The 25933-nt window shown below is 39.6% G+C and overlaps 2 protein-coding genes across 2 annotated transcripts in view; one reads left to right on the top strand and one right to left on the bottom strand.

The window, feature by feature from the left end:
• The window catches only part of LOC106641669 (parathyroid hormone/parathyroid hormone-related peptide receptor-like), a 32904-nt gene that overhangs the window by 3700 nt on the left and 3271 nt on the right, over positions 1-25933 (top strand). Inside the window, exons 2-6 of the mRNA XM_089598464.1 lie at positions 18943-19000; positions 21475-21578; positions 21925-22050; positions 25325-25419; positions 25513-25817. Coding sequence (XP_089454590.1) covers positions 18943-19000; positions 21475-21578; positions 21925-22050; positions 25325-25419; positions 25513-25817 — 688 coding nt within the window. The remainder of the gene's footprint in view (positions 1-18942; positions 19001-21474; positions 21579-21924; positions 22051-25324; positions 25420-25512; positions 25818-25933) is intronic.
• On the bottom strand, positions 1450-3610 carry LOC149375641 (odorant receptor Or2-like). Its single transcript, XM_089598495.1, has 9 exons — positions 3467-3610; positions 3184-3303; positions 2964-3081; positions 2625-2886; positions 2420-2533; positions 2253-2343; positions 1820-1956; positions 1609-1741; positions 1450-1500 (listed from the first exon to the last, which is right to left on the bottom strand). The coding sequence occupies exons 1-9, from the start codon at positions 3608-3610 to the stop codon at positions 1450-1452; spliced, it is 1170 nt and encodes a 389-aa protein (XP_089454621.1).

The raw sequence follows: 25933 nt of genomic DNA, 5'->3' as shown, positions 1-25933 counted from the left end.
ATGGGTACATTTGTAGAGTTCAACTGCCCCGGCATCCGCTCGGATCTTCCGTCTCATCGAGTAATGGCACCGAGCCCCGCGATGATCCTCTCTCTCTCGAGGTATTCACTCTGTTTTATTGCTATGATCAGGATCGAATTATCGAGGACAAAGATCTCCCTGTCACTCGTGGGTTATGGCTTTGTACATGTTATTGTGGCTGTCTTTGCATTCGCGCATCCACGTCCATCCGGTACACGAGGGACGGTTTTACCAAGTTTGTTTGTAAAGTGCCTTATTCGGTTCTTTGCTGCATATTATATATACATGTAGTGTATAGGTACAGAAATAGGTATAGGTATATGAAAAAAGAGTCGTTTATTGAGTTTCGGCCCAAGTTCAAAAATAAATCACGATTTAAATGCGTACTTCCGGTCCAAGGCATCAAAATAGCTACCAGATACTTTTATTATCCGGTTCGAGCTCGGGGAATCGGAATAATTTAATTGGAATTCCCCTTCCCGGATTTTTACACTTATGTGAAATCTATTTGAACGAACCGAAAAATGATTCGATATTTTAAACCGTTACAAATGTGTATATGTATATGTTAATCTCATGTGCTGATGTAAATCACGAGTGAGCTTATGCGTGGATGTTTGGGTCCTACTCGTCAGGCACTAAAGGATCGAATTGCTTGTAGTATAAATTACCGTAAATTTTAACCGATTTCACAACAAATGTGCAAATGCCAATTGTTTCAAAGAATTTGCTACACCATCATTTTCAAATGAGTGTGTTCTCGGGTATCCGGTATCAGAATGTACTAGTTGAAAATCGACCTCCCGACGATTAACACCACTCGGGGTGCTTTAAAGCTCTCGTGCGCATGTAAGTACGTATACACAATGCATATACATCAAACGTGCTCTTTTTTTAATGCATTACTTCTACGTCTCAATTTTCTGTTTTGCGGAAATCACATGAATGCGCTCACCTTTATTAATGATGCACATCAGACTACAAAAACTGCAATCTGTTGCATCACATTTTTTTCTATCCGATTAACACGTACTAGAATAATCGTATGATTAAGAGTATTTAAACGTACGATTAAAATGAATATCTAATCAACTTTTTACTAACAACAATGAATAGTACTTAAAACAATTGTATATTGAAAAAAATTTAACAGTCAAGAATTTAGCAAAGAAATGAACAAAAAGTTCAAAATTTTTAAAGAAAAGTCACCATGGCAGGAATCAAAAAATTGTATAATTTATATTTTAAATGTGCAATAAATTTCTTTTAAATTTGTTACCTCAAATTTAGATAATAAAATAATAGACAACGTTATCAGAGTAGGTGATATATTGGAGATACATGCTGTTAGGTAACATAGTGGTTCTTATCTATCCATAAAATGATTTTTAAAATACTAGTGAAACTATTTTCAAAACATCAATAGAATCATCTAAATGAAGAAAAAAGTGTCATGTACGACACTGACATTTTTGAAACCTAATAAAAAAAAAAAAAAAAAACCAATAATAGTAAAAATGCATTTATTCTCCAAAAACAGTTATCGACAGCTATTAAATGTAATATACGAGAGCACCAAGTACCTACCTTCAAGAAATTCTCGAAATTCATGACGAATAAGCCTCCGGCGGACAGTTGGCAAGGTTTCATGGCCCGGATCGTTAATAATTGCAGTGTCTTCTGGGATTTAATGGAGCACTCGTACCACTCATTGTTGTACCTGTGAAATTAATGATAAACATCGATCCGCAAAATACTTAAATACTTTACTCAGACACATCCGTCTTCATCAACTTACGATTCGCGAAAGAGTTCCGTGCTGTGATCAATGAGCTTCTGGCCTGGCCAGCTGAGAAAAAACAAGTGCAGCTGCGCACCTATTAGTATCATGATGAGTCTTATGAACTCCATTTTCTCGTTCATTTTTATGATGATCTAAAGAGAAAAAAGATCAACGTTTTGAATTCAGTGAAAAGTTGCATACTTCACAAAGTGTAATGATGATTTAATACATTTCAATTGTGAGCTCTGGAAAAGAAAACTTTACCATACATATTAAGTATACGCAACTTATTGTAAAGAGCAACGTTAAATTATGTTTGTATCTCAACTTTGAGCTCAATAAATGTAGTATATCAGGGTATGGTTTGAGATTTTTCGGTAAACTGTTATCTTTTTTACTAATATTATTACGCTACAAAATGTTACATTCAATCCATTTTACTGCTCACCAAAATTGATGTACAACTGAGGTGGATTAAATTCATTCCGACTAAAACTAAAAAGGACCAACTAAAGGACTGCTGTACGATGTTGGCATAACTAAAATAGGAGAACATGACCATTTATAAAAGAATAAAATACAAACAACAATTGTTAATTGAAAATAATGCTGAACCGTATTGCTTCGTTATGTAACTCGATAGTTTTTATTATAAAATCGTAAGAAATGTCCTTTAGTGTTTGATCTGAAGTTTTGAAAGAGTGTTGAGTACAATTTCTCAGACGAAATCTAAAATTTCCATTGAAAATTTATAAACGTGATTTAAAAAAAAAACAAAAAACAAAAAAACAAAAAAAAAACATTCTCAAAACGAACTCACTTGACAATAGAAAATAATCCAAGACCATGTTCGACGCATACAGCAAAAGATGTGTCAAAGGTAATGAATATACCAACCGATACGCTGGCCATCAGTATGTCGAATAAGTAGATTCGTTTGTAGTGCACGTAATGATCGATAAGAAATTCGCCATTAAATATAAACATCAAATGTCGGCTTTCGTTCTGAGGCAAAACTTGATCCAAAATTGCTGGTGTCAGTGGTAACATCACAAATAACACTAAGGATGCGGATACGTAGACTAAAAATTATTTAATTTAATACTGCATTTTTGTACATATATAAAATTACGAAAAAAATTTTACAAGAAGCATGTACCTATGTAAGTGAGAGTAAGTAATCTGCCCCTTTCGGAATATTTGACAAGTATTATACGTTCGTCGTCGTCAGTTATCATATTGAAGTTCACGACAATGGTATCAAAAACTAATTTCAACTGGAATTTCGTTAGTGATTGTCGTTATGTACAGTGGATATAAATTTACATTATCCCGTTGGTGCAACTAAACAAATAAATTATACCGTAGTAAGAACAAACCTTGCGCTCTGCCAATGCGGTTGTGATGAGTTTCGACATGAGTGCAAACACAGCAATAATAACAGGCAAATTTTCGAATATTTTGTCGTAGTTTCCGTAATTTTTGTATACACTGAGCATCTGAAACATCATAGCACGTGTAATTATTAGAAATAACTCCTTCCAACTCAAGCCTTTTTTCTTGTTCTAGCGAGGAAAAAACACAACTATTTATCTATCGAAACTTCTCCGTGCAAATAAAAAAGCTCAAAAAACGAAAATCAATAATTGGCATATATCTCACTTGCGGCAGCAACATAAGACTCATCGTGAGCATCGCCAAGGCTTGATGGACAAACTTGGTTCTCGAGTTTTGGTACGGCCACAAGCCGAAGACCATCATAAAAATTCTATTAATGTTGAAATACCGACTTGCGTTTATGTCCATTTTGGCCGACTCGAGCTGCACTAAAGTTTCGCGCGCATGCCAAGACGGGGTGGCTGCAGCTATTCCAATGCCTCGTTTATAATTGATAACTCGGGCGCGTGCGATGGGTTGAAAAAAAAAAAAAAAAAAAAAAAAAAAAAAAAGTTAAGCCGAACAACCGCAGCATTAGCTTTCATTACGTGCATAATTAATCGGTTCTCGCGATTTTCCCTTTCGCGCTCGAAATAGCACAGGTGCTTCCGTAAAAATTGCCTATAGAGGTTGTCGAAAGGACACACATACCTATACCGTCACTGCGGATTTCAGTGGAAATCATTTTAATGCAGGTGCGTCATGTGCGACGGCAGCGAGCACAGCTTCTTCAATTATTACTTGGAACTATTAAAAATACCGATACGTGCTTTAAATCATTCAAACGAAATATCCAACTGTTTTTTTTGTCCACGTCATTCGTATTTTCACTTGCTTTTTCCCCTAATATAGTTCCATGAATATCTTTTCAATTCACAATCGGAAATCCTATCGTTACTTATACACATATCACGACGTTGTTTTATAATTACAAACTTGATTTAGTGTTTTTAAATTAATATCCAATATTTATTTACTCGTGTTTTCATAGTTATTTAAAGTATAGGTATGAGCAGATTTTTATTCTTTTTTTTTTTTTTTTTTTTAATACAATTTTTCTAAAAAAAAGTGTAAACAAGCGACTTTGAGTATCAAATACAAACGTGTTACTGGACAATAACAATTTGTGAGCTGTTTAGCTATTTTTTCAAGCATATACTTATTGTTTTGGCTTTTTGGTACCGGAACCTGTAAAACCAAGCAAATCTGAACCGAACCTAACTCATGTGAAAATGGTTGCGAAAGAATATAATATTCTTCGCCTTATTGCGTCCCCAAATTAATCTTACTTTACGTGTGATGGGCAACAAGTATATAAGCAAGTGCACGTAGCGATTCGTATATACTTAACTGTAAAAAGGCAACAAAAAAACCATACAAATATTTGTTCCGTAAAACACGTGTCGTTTAATAAACGGAATCGCCATCAGCTCCATCGTTAACATCCCGCCTGCGACGCTATCGCGAGACTCATCGCACACGGCTGTCCACTCCCTGTACATAAATGTATCCTATATATAATGGGTATACATGCAACGCAGAACCGTCGAAAGTGAAGTCGATTCTTCTCTGTCCACTTCATCGCGAGGAGGACGCTGTTACAGCTTTTACAGAGTGAGCAAAAAAAAAATAAATAAAAAAAAAAACGGGGCTGTCGTTGGTAGGAAGATCGTTATAAAGATTGATGGAGTGAGCACTCTCGTCGCCGTCACTCTTTCTCATCGTGCACCTATATAACGCTACCAATTCTTCTCTCTCTCTCTCTGACCAAGCAACGTATACGCAATACAGTAAACAATCATCACAAATCACGATACAAGTTGCAACGTGCTTTGACCATTCGCCAATATGTATACATCTCGTAGCATATTTCGATGCAGCGTATAGGGAAAATGTGTATGATATTTACGGTCTCACGGCTCACTGGCGCCACGGTGACGCGAACGCACCATACACATCCTCGTTCGCGCTGTTTTGTTTTTCGCAAAAAGCTTTTCAAATTGAAGGAAAAATGACTTTATTTTGTTCCCCCCCCCCCCCCCCAATACAACGCCGAGATACGTTTGTCATCGGAAAAAAGCTCCGGTGCAGATTTTTCGATAGCCACACGCGATACATCGGGCGCGTTGGAAAATAAATGAGGCGCGTTTCGACAGCGCCACAGAAATTGAATATCTGGCAGCCATTTCGCGCGGGAATCATATCGGCAAGTTTTTACACTTGCCTCGGGGATCATCCATACCTAGACATTTTCGAAACAAAAAACAAGTTGTGCGTAGTATAAAAAAATGGGGGGGGGGTCGGTGAAAATTGCATATACATATACAGTCAACGACAGCAACAAAACGCAACTCAATCGGGGTAAGTAGTAAAAAGCACTTTTTTGTTTTCCCTCGGCTTGACGCGACGCCCCTTGGTTGCGACGCGCAAGCGAGAAAGGGGAGGACCCGTGTGTTTAACGTCCGCGCGAATGGCCGCTGGTCTCAAACGACTCGCCAAGTTTTGCTCGTTAATCCCCGGGCCGGAGGCGCGGCAGTTTACGAGCCCTCGTTAAAGCCCGTTCTCGTACGCGGCGAAATCGAGGCGCGAGCAGGTTGACTTTTCTTGATCCTCTGCTATGGCGAAGACGCGCTCCCCTTAAAAACTCATGATGGATTGTTTATACATATTCGATCGAAGGCGCGAGAAAAATAAAATTGTAAAAATCGATATGTCGCGGTGATATGAAATTTAGTCCAGAAATAGGTACCACGGAGAGGCAAACAGGAAGAGAGAGAGAGGAAACGTCGGTCGCATCGGGAAATAAAGTTACTCGGCGTCGCAGCAAGTGCGGAGTTCGTACATAACGGCAAAAAGCGTCGCTCGCCCGGAGTCAAAGGCTCGCGATAATACGATAATTGATTTTCGGGTAAATTGCCGCGTGGCGTTTATTGTACCTACCCTTATATATACATGGACATCATCGATGAGAGCTGGTATGATATACTCTGTGAAAATTTTGCACGCAGGTGTATATTTTCCTGGGAAGGTAATAAAACAATTTTCAACTCGCACGCCCCATCGGATCTGCAATTTATCATGCCCGCGCCTAATGAGCTCGTGTATGGAACTGGATAATAAGGGTGTGAAGGGGCTGCATGTCCGTGACAAAAAACAGCTTGAAATTTCATTGAGATGCAAATTTCCAGAGATTTCCGAAAGGAAGATACCTAGAACTTTGTCTATAATATAATAATAATAATAATAATAATAACCAATTCTTCCGAATGGAGGTTGAATTCGTGGTGATTCACATTGCGTAGGTATATAGTCCTGTAACCTCCAATGGAAAGCTGAGCGAACGAGGAAGCTGTAAGGGAGCTGGGGCGAAGAATAACCGATGGAAATGCACTGCACAATGGCTCATCTAATCCACCTGGATCATACGCGCGCATTGTGTCCTACAATAATACCTAGGTACCTGTATATTATTATTAGGTAGGATATATATATATATACTTACTCGTATGTCGTCGTAACTGGCGCACCCTTACCCTGCACCCACCCACTCGCTTATTCATCAATTAGGGATTACAATATATATATATATATATATATATATATATATATATATATATATATATATATATATATATATTAATCGAGTTATCTATATGTACACACACGCGCTGCTTTTTCACGGATATATAGCGGGAGGAGGCTCGCGCGGTCTTTCTCGCAACAAGGATTTAAGAGCCGGGACAAAGGAGGGTGGCTTTTGAATTGTTAATTCAGCCGAATTTGAATTGTTAAGTCGAGGGTGGGTGCGCGGTGGCCGCCCACAACGAAGCGACAATGACACCGCGCTGAAGATAAAATATACACCTGTGTGTACGCCACGTGGTGGTGGACTTTAATTTTCTTGGGCTTGGGTTGAAAAAAAAAAAAAAAAAAAAAAAAAACACGTGGACATCGCCGCACACTTTTTCCCATTTCGTTCTCTCGATTCCAGGCACGCTGCCGTATCTTTCATTATAGCCTCCCGAGTCGTTTAGCTGTCCATTAAAAACAAAACTTTCAAAGACATTGTGTCCAGTTTATGGCTCCCCCCTTTTTTTTTCCCTCCCTCTCGTTGTTTGTTGCCATCCCCTTGCACTTGTCGTTTCGCAAACAAGTTTTTTAAACTCCTCGAAGCAAAATTAATCGATTAACGAAAATTAATTCACGTTACAAGTGTCGTCGAACGAGAAAAAGGTCGAATGGAGGACATCGAACTAAAAAAAATAATTTTCTTCCGAGAGATAAAGTAGTCCCAGTGATATTCGTTTGTTTTTTTTTTCCGCTGGCGCGAACATAATCCAAATCGCTGGGAAAACAAGCAGTCGCCGCATCGAACAAAGAGAGCTCCTCATTAATCCACCATATACGTAAGGCGGGTGGGTGGAAACGTAATACGCCGGGACGAATAAATAAAATTTTCCCCATTAGCGCAATTAAACTACTCGAGTATCAAGTAACGTTCGTTTATACGTCACGCGTCGATGTTTTACCTTTTATAAAAAGGCGAAACTTGATGGAGTCACGCGATGGGAAAAAGAAAAAACCCAAGGATTTCAAGGGAGCGCGCAATTAACAAGTACTACATCTTACGTATATATACACCCGCAAGCTCCTATATACGATATAAACATACCCAAGAGAGAAACACACCAAGTAGGGCTTTGCGCGCTATACTGTCCGATACGCGTGATACCTATATATGCAAGTGGGTATGCCTATTAATAAAGCCGAGCTTGCAAGCTCCTCATCCCGGATCGATAAACTCGCTCGAGATGTTACATTACGAGCGGAGCCACGACACAAGCAAAGTCAAGCGATTCTTTTTATAGATAACATTTGAAGCGATTATACAGCCACCGAGTCGATATTTTATGCGATACGAGGAGCATATACACTGCATATACACCGAAGAGATCTTTATTTTCCATCTGGGAAAAAGATGAGTAGAAAAGTGCTTTCCAAGCACTCGTGGCTGTGGAGAGCCAAGGACAAAAGTGGACTTTGCTGTAGATATTCTCGCCGAGATGGTTCTCGGGCTGGTTTCCGGCCACCGGGGACCACATGTACAGGTATATATTATATACAATGGCTGACGAAACTCGGCCGCCTCGACTAGCTGCGCGCGAAGTTGAGTTTTATTTTGTTCGCCGCAATATAAGTACATTTATGAAAGCGTATAATACAGGATACCCCCCAGTACCTGTGTGTGCTTTTTCCAGTTTCTCCGGCACGTGCGTGTACAAGTGTGGGTATCAATGGGTAGGTAGTTAGACCGAACGAGGAAGGAACATCCTTGAATATTAACGAGGTCTGATGGGCGTCTGCGTTTTTGAATGTCTTTTCAGTTGCGTCGTCGGCGTTTTTGGCCTCCGTTTGTTCATTCGGGGTTTGCGCTAATGAGCTCCCATTATCCAGACGTGTTCAACGGGCTCCACCTCTACTACAGCTACTGTTGTTGCAATACTTAACATTATATACTCTTATTCGTGAATACTTGTTGTTGTTGTTGTTGTTGTTCTATTACTTATTTGGCGGAGCAAACGATCCATGTGCCAAGCGTTGGTATGGATGAAGGAAGCTCCTTTGCAAAGGAGCGCAATAGGTAATCGTCCGTCTTGGCCCCCGATGTGACGCATTATCGGGGAACAATGTGATATTATACGTCCCCATCGGTGGTCGCTCGTTACACGAGTGGCCGCCCTTTACTATAATACTCTTCAAGTCGCATCTGCCATTGCCACGAACCCATCCTCGAACCGATGATTCGCGCCCTCGCGGGTATTTAAATTTACACTGCGCGTGTATTCGCATAGCTTACAGTATTTCCATCCCGTTGCTCGGTGCGCCCAGTAAATACATGATGTACAACTCCTTTATATCGTTTAAACTCGTCATAACAATAATCATGTTAATTGTCATAGTCGACACAACAGCCGCTCGATGCAACCGCGCGAGGGTATACTTATATGAGAGTAGGAGTATTTGCAACCCTTGCAGAGAGAGTACAAGAGCTCAAATTTGATTCGTATACGAGAGCGAGGGAACTCGGGCGCGAGAAATACCTATGGTGCAGTGTAACTATATTATTTATACCGTTGGAGCGACACCTTCCAAATAATATGTATATAAGTAATACAGACGTCACAAGAGTCCCGGATGAGTTTGCGATTGTAAATATATCTACGATCTATATGTGTATATATATATACAAAAACACATACAAACACGCCGTCATGTGTATTAACGTCAGCGATGTGCACGCGGGCTGTTCCACTCGAAGGATACATATCATCTCTCCTCCTGTATAAGCATACCAATATTATTGATTAGTACTACTACGAAGGTACGGCATGACACAGCTTCCGAGACAAGCCCTTCCTTCTCCTCCCCTAACTTTTGTGTAAATGTGCACAAACTGATAAACATGTACACGAACAGTATATATATATATATATGTATATATATGCGGAGGAGAGCAAGTATAGGTGGTTACTGGTATTGGCATTTGTTTTTTTTTTGTTTTTTTTTCCACGTCAGCGAGTGTATATACCCGTCCTCCGTCTTTTGTTTTTGCATGAGCGGGTTATCGAGCGAAACATGTACACCGTATCAAACCTCATGGTTCAAGTTATCTTATTGACATTTCAAGTATATAAGTCACTGGTATGGAGCAACTCTATACTCATTGAATTTTCACCCGGTAGCTTCGTCTTTGTACTAGAAAACGCCGTCATTTGTAATCGGGGATGATTCGTCAAAGGAGAAAAAAAAAAAATTCCCCGGAGCTTTGAAGGAAAAACATTAAATTTGCAAAGTATTGTTTTACACGAGCGCCTTTTGAAAAAATTAATTGGAGTAAAACCTTTTTTTATTTATCGCTCATTTTTCACGATAAAATTAATTGAACGCGCTAAAAACTCAAAACCAAAACTTGCATGTGGGTTTAACGATGGTTAAAAAAAAATTTTCGCATCAAATCCGATATGAGCATTGTTATATTAATCAAAGTGGTTTTAAATATATGGGTATCAATGTTTTATACGTTATGTATATACATAGTCTTTTTTTTACACGAATTCAGCTTGTTTTATCCTCTCAACGTACAGTACGTCATTTTTTGTACCCCCTTTGACGTTTACAAACGCATACGAGGACTTGTCGAATCGATCGTAAATATATACATATACCTATCTCGAGAGTACATTTTATATATAAGGTGCTTCTTTTCACGACCTTCTGTATCCTGTAACTTTTGATCCGCTTGCTTTGGATGGAAAATGCGCAAAGAAAAGACGGCATTCCCATGGAAACGGCAAGAAATTACAATACTGCAAAAAACGAGTGCCTGAAAAATAAGGTTTTTTACTCGCAATCCGATCACGTGCTGGGCTGTGCTAGGTGACGGCTTTTCTTTTTGTTAGCTCTACAATTCGACGTTGAATTTCTGCTCACTGGAGAGAAGAAAACAATTTTTACCACACCGTACATCCACGTACAGTTTGCTTACTCGTGCGATCTCTCGCGATGACAATTATTTACGTCTCATGATCGGCCAATCGATGGTTAAAGTAAGCTCATGAAGTGTGTACACCATGTCCTTGACGCAATTGCCGATCTTGGGCTAATCGATATAAGCCGTTGCCTTTCAAGTAGTGTCGAATTCTGGCTGGGCCATTGACAAGCGTTACATTAGCTTATCAATGTGTCGAATTATTGGCTTAACACAAATAGCATCGCCAACTGTGTAAAATCATATTTTTCTCACATTGGTATATACATGGTTTCGTTCATTCGCGCTTGTTATTGTACTCGTGTGTACTTGGATGTGGCTTTAATATCAGGGGCGAATCTTTTGGTATTTGCTTAGCTTATTTTGTTGATGGTGGTGAAAAAGTATAAAATTGAGGAAAATATTGTTTAAAAAAGAAATATATAAAAGCACACCCAACAGTTATTACGGTGGAGGTTTGCGATTTGAGTAACAGTTGTGTGTTAACTCAAAAAAAAAAAAAAAAAATCGTCGTTTATCGTTTATCGTCGTTTGGCAGCGAATCCTTGATTAAAAATTCATATTCTCTTGGTTGATGGCAGCTCGAGCGAGCCCGAGGGTATTCAAAACGCAATAAAACTTTTTGCGCGGGACTATCTGTAAAATCAACATCTGCCGGCAGTATCCGAAAAACTGGTCCGAACGCGCGTGGGGGGCACGGCGAAACCTGTTGCTCCGCGGCGAATTTTCCCGTTGGGAGAGCGAAGCCCGTCCTTTCATCGATAACGCGTCAGCCGCGGGAAGCAAAAAACTCTCTTACCCCTTTTTTGCTGTCGAAAATAGATCGGTGGAACTTTTTCATTTCCCCCCCTCAGGCAAATATATTCGATAAACTTTTTTATTTTTCCTATACTTTCGGATGAAAAAAAAAAGTTTTTTTTTTTTTTTTTAATGGACGTGAGTCAAGGATTTCTTATATAGGGTGCATCACTTGATTGCATCTATCACTGGAGTGCGTCAGGATGACTTGAATTGCGTCACTGTCACCGTAAACACATTTCGCGGATATCTCGTCTAGTCCAATAAACTGTTTTTTCTTTTTTTTTCTCCCTCGTTCCCGACAAATGACATCTGATTTCCATTGATTTTCAATATTCAGATAAATTTCCACGCTTCCTGGACGAGTTTTTCGACGCCCCCGAGGCGAAGGAAGAGGCGATAAAAAAAAAAAAAGGGGATGAAACTCAAGAGCATTCGCGAGCCCACGGTAATGCGAAATTCAACGTAGGTGATGTATACTATACACCAACACCTGTATAGGATTACAGTGAGCGCGTAGCTGATGAAATTAGCCTTGCACGGAATCGCGTCCGTTCGCTTCTGTATATACCCTCGGATTGTCATTGGCATAGCTGCAGGGGAGGACCGTCGAAAATTCGATAACCGTACATATACCGGCTCTCGCGGCCGGTGCGCACCTCGGCCTAATATAGCTGATATCCACCACCGCCACGGTCTTTCCTCTCGGGTGATTGGAAAATTGTTCGGCCGCCGTATACATGAGGTCACTTTGCGATTTTATACCTCCTAATCTATGTATATATACCTATATCTGTTTGTTTTCCGTTTCTCCACATATTACCTATACTTACAGTGTGTATAGGTATATAAATACAATGGAGAGTCGAGTGATGGACAAGTATAACACACCCCGTGCGCTACTTACATAGCTCTCTCGTCCTCCTCGAGGCTTGTTTACTCCCCCGCGCGGACGCGGCGGACGGCTTCGCGGATTAACGTGAAAGCTTTTTTATATACATATATACACCTATACACCGCGCGTTTCACGTGCTCCTCCGCCCTCTATTTTTCTCTCTTTCCTTTTCATTTCTTTTACCAAGTATAACCGTTATTACTTTTTCCATCGTCGGCTTTTTGTTTCGAAGTAAAATGCACTCCTCGTAACGTGATACCTATATATATATTATTATACCCTGAGCTCTTTTCCACGTTTAGGTGTATGTGCAGTATATTGTACGGCCGTGGAACTTATTTACGGGTGCTATGGGCACGTGATTTCGTTTATAACGGCTGATGCGTACAGTACCCTGCACACACGTATACCTATACAGTTGAAGGGACGCGCGACAGCTCTTTGGTGAAATGTTCGTTGTACCTAATACCTAATCTTTTTAGCTCCTGAATTTTTCACTAGGCATTTTCAAGTGACAGACAGACACCTCGCGTCTCCCTGCGCACGTATATATGCTATACTTTAAGAGCTACTTTTTAACACGAATTTTATGGAGCTTTTTTTTATTTTTTTTTTATTTCAGTTTGCTAGTTTTTTTCCCCCCTACATATAATCGTGGAGAAAGGTTTTTTGTGTATTCATTGAAACCGTAATTCAATCGAAAAAAAAAAAAAAAAAAAAAAAAAAAAAACTTTCAGACAAACACGTAGCTTCCATTTTAAAAGTACGTTCAATGGAAAACATTGTTATTATTGTTACGTAATACACACCTGCACGAGTGAAACCTCTAAAATTCACGGTAGCGACTTTGAAAACGGTGGGTCCATTGCATACACCTCCGCGTAACAAAAAACTGCCGCATGTGCAGATGAAAAGAGAAAAAAAAAAAAAAAATTGAACCGCGCTCATGCAACGCTGATTGAATTGTACGTCATCGGGTGCCTGTACATCACCTATACGATGAAATACCCTCGTTATAGGCACAAGCTATGAGTTTTGTGCCGATGTTTTACAGCTCTCGAGACGACGAAACGAACACTCTCGTGACCGATTCGATTTGTGATCATGTAGCCAAAGGAAATTTCTATAAGTACGTACCTTAACTAGAGTTAACTATATCGTAGATGGGTGTTTCATCCATACCAATGGGTACGGATTTTATCGTGCACATTATTCAAAAATTATAGTAAAAGTACTTTGAGCTCGTATGACAACAGTAATATTTTAATTTTTGCATAAGTATATGTTTATGAATTGTCATCAGCGTCGTCCCCTTGTTACGTTTCAACAGCCCTTTGATCTTTGAGCTATGCAGCCTACTTGTACGAGGCACATATAATTAAGATTGACACTCGAGCAACCGGAATCCCTGGGATTCTCGGGAGTTGGGGAACAACCTATAAATACTCATCGGACTACATTAGTCGGGCATTGTTACCATTCATACGAGTGATTTAAGTGAAAGCTGCACAAGTAAATACTATGATCTTAACAAGGGATAGGAGGCGACAGGGGATTTGTTGTGTACCTGTTGCTGGAATATTATGATGAGTTACGTATACACCTGTACATTGATATTGCGGGGGAGTTTGTTTTGTTACACTTCTTGAATTAGATGTTTCTTAGTTTCTCCCACTCCTTCGAGCACTGCCTGCCCTGGGAAACGAATTTGTAAAAACAATAACAGTCGATTGTAGGGAAACAAAAATAAATAAGTACATATTTTTGATATTTCAAATGAACGCCCCTCACTTGGAACAGTACAGATTGTTTAACTGTAGCTACATAAAGTAGTCACATCCAATTTTTGAATGAAAAAAAAAAAAGAAAATGTAGGGAAAATATTGTACTTGTCGTCATAAAAGAGAAATTTGCTTTGTGACATTAATATACCAGTGGGTGCGTATGCACGTGTTTGTTATTGCTTTGTTCTGACTTTGCAAATCTCGTCGCAACTGGCTTGCATTGGAATTCGCATGGATACAATGTGGACGGTAACTATATATTTTCTTGTGTGCATTGCAGTAATGTTTACTCGAAATGAAATTGAAAAATTTACTCGAGTAAGCATTTAATTGGCTTATTAGAATTGCTTTAAGACCACCGCTATATATAAAGGCGAAGAAATATTTTTCACCGACGCAAACTCCATAAACCAGCCACTCGTAATTAAAAACACAATTAATTACGATGCTCCCTAGATCCAAGCCCCCAACTATTATTTATCGACGGTGTAGTTTTTTTTTTTTTTTGTCCATACACAAAAATATTCCCCGCAACGTCTGCGATGTACAACTCCTCCTCCCTCTTCACATTACTCATTCCCACTTCATAAGCACGTCGCAATCGCTGTTGCAATTTATCCCCATCGCTTTCATGTTTTAATCTCAATTTCCTTGGCACTCTCGGCTTCTAGAACTTCTCCATCAAATCTTATATCGGTACACACACACACACACTTACCTAATAGGTAGTCTTGTATAATCGAGCGAACCGAGTTGAGTCAAAAGTGATGAATCACCTGCGCGAGCGTGCACACCGTAATACCTTCTCATTATTTTAGTTTGCATTTGCACTCACAAGCGCATACACACATATTCGTACACACGTAGGTAAGAATGTCGCGTGCGCCTTATGCTATAACTTATATAACTAGAAGAGAGTAATTAATTATCAGCACACCCACTGTATAATAAGTATTGTATATTATACTTGCACTCGAGAGTTCGATAAGAAGCGCAGCTCACGGCAAACCATCGGGGTGTATCGTCAACTGGTGCTTCATAGCGTTGCTATACTCATAAATATACCGATAATAGTGATATAAAAGGGTATACATATATATAGAGTGAAGTCAAAGGAAATATTTTTGATATTGCAATTGATGAGTGAAATGACCCGCCAACGGCATACACATCACACTTTAATTATAATTGAAGAAATAGGTAAACTATATACTAAAGCCCGAGATGATTTTTTAAAATAATTTTATGGTTAATCATATACTTGGCGAGCATTGGTCGGAGGTGATGATGATTAAGTCCACCTCGCGGCAGCGTATAATATATCGTAATTAGACGCGATGGCGCGTATTTAATGTCCAAGCAACGTATGCTTTATATTGCGAATAAACACCAGCTTTTAATTAACAAGCGACGACGACTATATATGTCGGGATGATTAAGCTAATGCAGCGAATGGAGGTGAAAATTTGTCCTTTTTCTCTCGCCAAGGTTTTCTAATCCCATTTTTGTAATGGCTGTGTTCGCAAAACCAGCCATCGATAGAGTTTTCCCCGAGTAATTTCGTCAAACCAATCCAAAACCACCTGCCGTGTCAAATACGGATAAAGGATTTTTTGGAAAATCTTGAAAAGATTAAGTTTATTTTTTTTTCCTTGCATCATGAAACTTATTCCACGTTGCAGGATGCAGCTTTTTATTTATTTTGTTCATTTCAAAAGACGTCGAGACAAAGAGGTCTCGCAAACATCACCAGTTTGTATATAGTTTACCGCTTGGGTGACTTTATTAAAACATTTTTTCATCACCTCGCCATATACTTACTTATTGTTGTCAAACATAAGTATTATACAAGAGGCACCCCGAGGTGGAGGCAGCACCTGCACAATGAAAAGCCAGCTAATTAAGTCGAAGGAGGAGTTCACGAAACGTCATCACGATCCGAGGGAATTCTCTCGCTGCAACTTTTAATTAGTTGAATCGCTTCGCCGGCCGGCCTCTTGATAAGCTCGAGCGAGTTATGCAAAAACTTCAATTGGCCACCTCGACCTTTTTCTTTCGAACGCGCATTACTCGCAACGGCCAACCTATATTACCCCTAATGGCTGCTGGTATATACTTGTGCTTACGGAAAACAATGTCAATAATTTCAAAAGTCTCGAGAGAAATAACCGTACCCACAGAAGCAACTTTTAGAAAAATTGTAGAAACGAATAAGCAGTCAAGTGGAAGTTGCAATTTTAGATGAACGTGATGCTGCACGAAGCTTGTATTTTTGCAAAAAGCAACGGCGTCGCTTCGAAACTTTGTTCCGCGTGCACCCACTGCCATGCTCGTATAAGGCGAGCGCATACACGGATTCGCGCACTAAGCGATAATTTTCCGGGTGGACGATTTTCAAGAGGAAAAGGAGATAAGCTAACAGAAGTTGCCTCGCGCTCGCGTGGAAGAAAAAAAAAAAAAAAAAGACAACTCGAGATAAACGGGTCAACTTCGATAAAAGACCCGCATCTCTACGTGACCATATATTATAGTTTTAAACTGTGTACATACGAGAGATAAGTAGAGGATACAAATATGCAAAAATGTACGAGAAATTGCCGTAGCAACTGCACATGTTCTATAGATATTAATGGTACTTAATCGACAAAGGGTTTGACGGATGAAACGAAAAATATTCCGTCTCGATCGGATAAATTTCAATACCGCCCTCAACAATCGATATTGCATCTCGAGGCGCTCACGTATAAATGTATCGCGATATTGAATTCCTTGTTTCTCCCCGACAAAAGAATTCGCTCGGCGCCAATAATAATAATAATAATAATCAGTTGAGAGGAATCAGGACGAGAGTGTCGTCTATATATACCTACGAAGTAAAAAAAAAAGTCAAACCAACGTGACTCTGGTACTTGTTCCTCTCGAAACTTCCTTTGTATTTAACAATGTAATGCGAGGGTGCGCGTGTTATTTACGCGCTTAGCATTCCGGGCGGGTCGCGTAGCCGACGACGTGCCTCAGACATAATCCATCCTGCCCCTCGCTCGATCCATCGACTATACACGTACAGGTACACTCGCTGGTGCGTATATATAGTACCCATTACGTGTGTATTGTTGGAAGACCGTGTACATGTATGTGCTCCCTTTTTACGAGATTTCCTGAAAAACTTCCAAAGCTGCGAACGGAAGAGAGGGTACATACCTTTTTTCGTTCATTTCGCGTCATTGCTCATCCTGCCCCGTTTTTCCGGCTGCCGTGCGTGATGTGCATTCGTGTACCCATCCACCCGCTCGATAACTGAGCCGCGTGTGTTTTTAATTGCCGTAATTATTGAGAATATAATTATATTACGTAAAAAAAGAGTACAGTCGAATGGTGTTTGTGGGCTTTTGTGGAAACTTGATAAAATATTATATACCTACGGCGGAGGGTACGCGAAACCGCACGTGCATGACGTGCCCGAGTATATGAATCCGTGCCGCAAATACCATATACCACCTGTTGTATAATATACACTTCACGCACGGCTATATAATTATATATGTATATTCTTCTGTGCCTTTGTTGTTTTTGTCGTCGATGTTCTTTTATTCCCGTATAATATGTGCCGCTTGGCCGCCTCTGTACAAGTACTTCTCTTCTGTACTTCAGTTTTAATGGAATTTGCTTTGGTTGGTTGACGAGAGGCCACTTTGTCTGTTATTTGGACAGTCTTTTTTTTTCTTTTTTTTTTTTTTTTTTTTTTTTTTTTTTCTTTGCAGTATACACAAAATGCATTTATATACGTATATGATATAACGACGCGACGGATCTTTTGCCATCCAGTGTCCCTTTCCGAGTACTACTTTGACCTACTTTTTTGCGACTTACTGTATAGTGCGCGCCTATAGTTATATTGGTGCGATTATTTGTTTTTTTTTTTTTTTTTTTTTTTTTTTTTTTTTCTTACGTACGTTAAGTAATTGATTGGAACGGAACAAGTCGGTACTTTTGCAAATACGAGTGGTCAAGCGTATGTATAAATATACTGATGACTTACGTTAGTGATTCCAAGGACAAATATATATATATATATTTACATGCTAAGTAACATAAAATTAAAAAAATTAAAAAGGGTTATTTTCAGGATATATAATAGCATATACCCTTACGTCTGCGATATTAGTGATTATTTGTTGTCTTTTCTGTACATATAATGTGTGTCGTACATCGCGTTGACACGTAATCAACTTGTTGTTACCGTCAATACAGAATCAAGGTCTCATCCTCAGAGTTTCAAAGTCCTTGAAAGCTCGTACTTATACAAGGTATTATTAGAGGTACTTCATCTACATAGGTATATATAGGTTCACATGGGTGTACTCGCAAGCAAATACAAAACTCGCTATTCACTCTGATGTTGCCAAAGTCAAAGGTACATGTTATGTATACACCTCCGTGCCACATAATTATTATTATTATTACCCAATACTTGGCTTGGTTATACAAGTGACTAATTCCCTAATGTTACATTAAACAAAAAGCTATATCTGTACTGCGCGAATTGAATTTTTCGAGGTGTGATGTTTGCATTAGGGCTTGTTGCGAGTATAATATGTACACGCAACAGCTCGCAGGTAAAACACAAAGGCATATTGTTTTATAAAAAGGGTTTTTTTTTTTTTTCTTGTTTCAGGTCGAAAAGATTTACGAGGATGCTCGGAAATGCGTGAACGGCACGAAAGGCGGTGAAGGTACGTTTAACATTCATCATCTGTAAATCATCAGTATATGGAACTGTATTTTTCTCACAAGTAATGTTTTACTTCCATTACACCCACAAGTTTCGTAAATTTAATTTTAAAAAATAAAAAATTGAACCGAAAATTAAATTCTGTTATTTTCTAACTGATGGGTAATTTTAATTTATTTATTTTCATTTTAATAGTACACCCCAGAGGGCGGATAAATTCATATTGTGCAAGAACAAAAGGAGGGAGAGAGAAAAGGCAAATTAATTATTGTAAAGCTCCGAGTTGGCTTTGGTAGAGTTGTATTGTGCACGCGGTTCTTCGTAATCAAGTTTGAAGTTGTGTTTCGTACGAGCACTTTACTGGGTGGGCAAAAAGTAAAACCCGAAGCTTAATTCAAAGGGATTTCACCCGAAGGGTATATATAATAATATATAATTTTAAGAGAAAATACAAATTCTCCGAAATGAAATCTCTTGTGTTTTTAAAAATAAACGCACCAGATAAAAAAAACAATGTCTAAAAATGGTGAACACCAAAATACACGTGTTGAAAGAAGCAGTTGGACAGTTCGGTGATATACATATTTTTTTTATATTATAATTTTTACCATAAAACGAAATGGGATAATAGAATAATCTTAGTTATACAGAAAAAGGTAACAAAAAAAGTTTGAAATTCGTAAAAATAAAAATCGGCATGCAGCACGAAAATTTTTGAATACGGTGTCTTTTTGCACTTACATATTTTTCGACCTGATGATCAATGCATTAATTACGCTTTTTTATATACAAAAACCCATTGTTACGAGCATTATTTTACAGCCGCTTCTTTATATAAATAAGTAAATTTAAAAAATGTTGATCAGCCGGTGCCCTTTAGTCCATTATTTATGTTTATGCTTTTAAAGTGAAATGAAAAAAATTTGCACCAGCTTGTGATAAGCTTGAAAAACGCGAGTAAAAAAAAAAAAAAAAATAATCTGTAAAAATTATTACCAACCGGGAGACAAAAAACCTGCTGCCATAATTAAATGTTTCAACTAAAGCACGGCCCACTCTCTTCCTCACACACGCAGAAGGAATTACGAGAGCGCCGACAATCACACCTTGCAGCTGCCAATCGTATTTCTCACGTTTCGTTATCGCATTTTCAATTCCAAAGTCACGAGCTATACACACACACACTCGTTGTTATCATCGAAATTACGAGCCCTACTCCCCCGCGCGATACTTGTAACGGGCATCATTAGAGCGGAACCCCCTATTATCATTCGATCTCCTCCTCTGTCACCCGACGCGCCGATGTTGTTGCTACACCTGCCTATTACATGATACGGAAACCACGCGCTTACGCTATACCGTCGCTGCCGCCGTGCATCGTATACGTATAGCTTCATCCTCGTTTGTTGTCGAGAAAAACAGATAACCCGAGCAATGGGACATGGTGTGGGTTGCCGTATAAGGTTTACCATTGGCCCCGCGGTGATGTTTTGCTCAGCGCGTTCTCGGGGACATACACGCGCGTATAAAAATTACGACCCTCCGGAAGGAGCTGCTTTTTTTTTTCTCTCAAGTATTTACGGGCGATTAAGTTCAAAATGAGAGCAAGGGTTGTCGCCGGGCTTGATTGCAGCTCCGCGATTCTTGGAAGATTACGTGCGCTTGACATGTTTAGCCAGAGGAGAAAAATCGTTAAGGTTTTTCCCCCGTTGGCGATTGCTCGTATAGGTGGATAAGTATATATTATTATACTGTTTCTGACTTCTGGATGTGATTTCGCTAAGAAAATTATGGTATAGCATTGAGTTGGTCTTGCGGAACCGACAAAAGTTAATTTTGAAAGTACAATAATAGCATTAGATCATGAAGGAGAGAGAAAAAAATTAAACAAAAAAGAGTCAGTTAACATATAGAGACTAATACGGTACGATTGAAATTTTTTTGATTTTTGCCAAAATTCCCTATACAGTATTATTCATCGTTATTTGTAAATCGCGTCTCAGGAAATTATTTCGTTTGATCAATGGTGGGTTGGTAAAAGTTTCACGAGGGAGAATATCCTTATTTTTTCAATCCAGTAATCGAAGCGCTAGAAAACAAACAAACAAACAAACAAACAAAAACCAGAGCAGAAAGTAATTTCAAGGGGAGATACGCGTCGCCCCCCCCATCAGGAGTAATTGCCGATTGGCACATAGGAGAAGGGGAGATAGAGAGCTGCTGTGAACCCTATGCTTTTAACTTTATTACTTTAAAATCTAAAACGACTGGATGTTTTTGCCAAACAAGCAAGTATTTCTCCCTATCTACCTTTTGCCCCCTCGGTAAACCCCCCGATCAACAGCTGCGTATACGCGTATTCGCAGAACCGACCAAAATGTCCTATAAAGTATTATTTGCATTAAGCTTACATATATAAATATCATGATGGTCATGGCTCTGGTTATCGATATTTAATGTGACGCTTGTTCGCAGACTGGTGCCCGACGGTCTGGGACGGCCTCATGTGTTGGCCGTCGACGCGACCCGACCAGGACGCCGTTCAAAGCTGCCCCGACATCCCCCAATTCGACCCGAGGGTATGTTTTATCCATTTCTAGTGTATTACGCAAATATTGTATACCAATATGGGCCCAGTTAATTGGTATACGTGTAAGCGTGAAATATGCACTCGTACCTATACCTACTCTTAACGTGTCTCGAGGCATGTTGATCCGATTTGTATATTCTTCCACTCTGTAAAAGTTTATTGATTGGTATGTTTTTTTTTTTTTTTTTTTCCTCAATAAAGACTTTTTGATTCCACGTATATGTACCTATACGTGTTGTTGGGTCCTGCACTACTTACATTGATTGATATGCATGATATAAATGTGTAAAAAAAATAATATAAAAGTATATAATTGTTAATGATTTCGTAAAAAGTTCAACGCGACGAAGCAGTGCTTGGTTAACGGCAGCTGGTACCACGATTCCGAGTACGGACAATTCTGGACCAATTACACCGAGTGCTACCTGCCCCCGCCCGCGGAGGACTTGCAAATTTTCGAAGTAAGAGCAACACTCGATCCACATTTTTCCCAACCATCCGCTTCATCCATCATATAACATCGTTCAAGTGCAAAAGTTTACTTTGCCGGCACTTGGTTTCGTCACGTACAGGGCAAACATTAGTTGGATTATGACTTAATACATTTTCTGCTCATACACGCGAGTATTATACAGCACACATGTCGCGAGCGCAAAGAGGATTAGGTATACGTTGCGATGCCGCTGTACATTGCAGCGGATGGTTTGAAGAGGGTGTGCCCATAATACATCTCAATGTAAAATGTTTGTATACCTACATGTATAGGGTAAAATAACAAAAGTACATATATACATACATGTATAATATGTAGAGAGAACAAGCGATGGAGCGGCTCTCGTGAATTAATATCGCGGGCTTTGGGGGGAATGTTTGTTGCCAACTTTGGCCGATAAGTACCGGGTAGCTGTAAGTACGCGAGATGATCGACCAAACTTCAAACTCTCAGGAGTTGGCCAGAGGTATAATTGACATTTCGTTGGTAATGGTGGATTAATATTTTTGATGTATTCAGGTAAAACTTGTTGCACGAAGTGAAAAGGTACTTCATTATTGACGGCACGATTGTTACGATGAATAATAAACAGAAGAAAATTTAATTTTTATCGACTCTTTTTGACGCGCGCTGACGAGAAAAAAAAAATACATAGACGCGCTTTTTCAACGAAATTTAATTTCGGCGCGGTACATATTTTTTGAACCGCCCGATGGATTTTGGGAGGTATATATAACCGTGTTACGTGGCCACCATTTTCAACGAGTAAAATTTCGCGAGCGTCATAACTGCAGTGTACGGTACATACACACGTTTTAAATTTGGGCAATAAAAGTGAAACCGCGTTGGCATCGGTGCGTGCAATTTTCAAAATTCATGAATTCATCATGCGTGACCTCGAGTTGATGATAATAGAAAAAAAAAATATCACGATTTCACTACATCATTAAAAGCACTGGCAAATAAAAAAAAAGAAGAAAAAAAGATATCCATTCAAACGCTAAACTATGTACGTACATTTCCAGTTGGACGAATAAATCGGCTCAATCAGTTGGGGGTTGGGTTGATCGTTAAATTGACCGAGAAACGCGGACGATATCTTCCTTCCTCCCCGGCAATAGCTCATAAGCCGCTTCCTTCGAACGATCGCGCCATGAGGAGATTCGAATGGTTTTATCAAAAAAATTCACGCGCATCGAAGACTTTGAAGGGCTTCCAAGCAGCTTTGAGGGACGAATGATATAAATTTATTCCGGTAATATGAGTACATGATTTTCCTGGTGAAAGCAATAAGCATCGAACCTCCGCAAAGCTTGCAATTTTAAAGTTATTCCAAATGAATGGTAAATATGATTGCAAAAACCGCAAAGTGAGAAGAAATCGATGGGAAGTATATAAGCACAAAGAAAGGAGCTGCAGCGAATGATATGGTATATGTGTTGGCCCACTCCTCGTATGTTATAATATGTAGGTATATCTTTGAGAAACGCGTTTGGTGCGGGGACGATGGTTCGCCAACCGTATTGTGTGTATAATATAGATATAAGTGGCGCGCTGGCACGCGAGAGTAAAACCAATCAGCCGCATATTAAAGTTGTACTTTTGCTTCCTTTCTCTCGTTTATCTTTTAAACACCTCGACCGTTCTCCCCTGCAATGCACCCGCAGTGCAAAAGCTCTCGCTCTGCAGTCGTATACGCTTCGTGGGTATGTACGTATATCTTTGCGGACTTGTTACTCGCTCGGTCGATCTCGTCGTCGAACGCTGATGGACTTTTTGTTGGAAACTATACGCCGTCGTCGCCTCTTGTACGTGTGTGTACGGACAACCATCACTGCCGCTACGCAGTTCAATTCAAACGAGGGTACATACGTATAAGATGTATTTATGGTGTGCACACACTTTCGCGAAAACTTTGTTTAGGTGTATATGTATGTAGAGGTCTATGGGTTGGGATTCAGTGCGACGATCAATGAAAACCAGTAATACTTTTAATCACATCGATGTACCAACGTATGGGATTTATTTCAAAAAGCAGCAATCACGAGCCAACTGTTTGAAAAAAAGAAAAAAATGTTTTATACGTGTCTTTTGAAAAGGGCTATATACTTTGTAGTTGCACGATTGTATCTCTCTCTATGATTCAAAGAAGTGTCCAAAGCATACGCGGGTGAACTGTTTCACTGCCACACGTGACGAACGAAAATTTTATTTTATTTTTTGTTTTCTTTCAAAGTGCTGTCCTTTTCATGGAAACAACCGTCATTGTTGTTTTTTTTTTTTTTTTTTTTCTTCTTTCAACATTAAATCTTGGAGGATGGATAATATCAAACCATTTGCAATAGTAAAGGCACATTGTACAGCTACTACCACCGCACGCTTCGCCAAAGAAATACACTTAACTGTACTCCCTCGGGGATAACAATGAGCTGGGAGCAAAAAACACACCCCGTCACGTCAAGGATTATTATTGTACCCATCATTCTCGGGAATCAATGACATATATATAGGTATAGGTACTTCCGGCCGGTGGAATTTTCGTCGCGATAGATTAAGGACGATGAATTAAAGCTCTCGTGGTCAATTTCGGGTAATGCGATTGGGCACGGATATAATGGGTAATAAGTGAAATCGATCGCTGTTTGCTTTCTCCATTGCCCCGAACTGCCGTCCAAAAAAGATCGAGGGTCAATAAGCCAAAGTCATCAGTGGTAAATATTTACTTTACGGTATAAGGTAAACGCAATATAAGGAGAGTAGCGTGTGCGTACCAAAGGCGCGAACGAGAGCCCATAGCGCGGGTATAATAAAACGAAGCCGCGCGCGAGACAAGCTGCCGGAAGCGAAATCAGAGGTGATTTCTCTCGAAACCCTTGGACCGTTGCGTAAATAACGGCGAGGGGAGGGTTTTTAAATTTTAATAAATCTTGGCTAGGGGGTAAGACATGGCCTGTGAGAGTACATAATATAGGTATACAACATCCCGATATATAATTGAATATACTCGAGCGTACGTGTATACGTATATGCTGTATGATGCATGGGTATACTTGTACGTATCGATCAATTGAGTCGAAACCTATTGGATTATATGGCGTACAATATACACCCAACGTCAAAGCTTGAACCTATAATATGCAGCTTGATAACGCGTATTGTGTGTAATTACGCAAATCAGCTGTATAGCCAATGCCGAACCGTATGTGATATGTTACATTATTGTGGTGACTGTGTGATTTCAGGCGTGGCTGCCAATAATAAAAAAGATATCCCGTCTGTGCAACGGTATTTCCATGGCATCCCTCGTCACGGCCATATGCATCCTCATGTTCGTGAGGTAAGAACTCGAGGGTGAAAAAAAAAAAAAAAGAAAGGAAAAAGTAGCGTATAGAGTTGATGTATTTGCTGGACGTGTGTATGCTGTATGTAGCAGGAAGCTGCGGTGCGCGAGAAACACCTTGCACATGAACTTGTTCTTCTCGTTCATAATGCGGGGTATCACGTACACGCTCAGGGCCGACGTGTTTCAGCCGAACGACGAGCTGATCAATCCCGATAATCCGGACATAGAGACGCTGGCCCTGCACTGCAAGGCCCTGACCGTCGTCTGGCAATATTGCTTCATGGCTAATTATTTTTGGATTTTCATGGAAGGCTGTTACATCAGTTACATCGTTTATCACGCCCTGCAGGCCATCGACACCAACGTCAGGTGGTTCATTGCCGCCGGTTGGGGTAAATTGCTTTTTTTTTTTTACTCGCGAGACTTTTTCTTTTTTCAAGGGAATTTCTTCAATTTTAATCCAATAAAACTACTCAAGTGGTGTTTTATCGCTTAAAACAAAAAACAA

The sequence above is a fragment of the Copidosoma floridanum genome, unplaced genomic scaffold, assembly GCF_036245765.1.
Source record: "Copidosoma floridanum isolate Cflo_tuat_1 unplaced genomic scaffold, Cflo_Japanese_pri ptg000006l, whole genome shotgun sequence".
Classification (NCBI taxonomy): domain Eukaryota; kingdom Metazoa; phylum Arthropoda; class Insecta; order Hymenoptera; family Encyrtidae; genus Copidosoma; species Copidosoma floridanum.
The sequence above is the reverse complement of the archived record's forward strand: the minus strand, read 5'-3'. Positions and strand labels throughout refer to the sequence as shown.

Coding starts and splice junctions, on each gene's coding strand:
- LOC149375641 (XM_089598495.1), bottom strand. CDS start 3,610: ATGGACATAAACGCAAGTCGGTATTTCAACATTAATAGAATTTTTATG. Junction 3,304..3,466: donor GTCTTATGTTGCTGCCGCAA/GTGAGATATATG, acceptor ATGATGTTTCAG/ATGCTCAGTGTATACAAAAA. Junction 2,534..2,624: donor GGATTATTTTCTATTGTCAA/GTGAGTTCGTTT, acceptor TGGAAATTTTAG/ATTTCGTCTGAGAAATTGTA.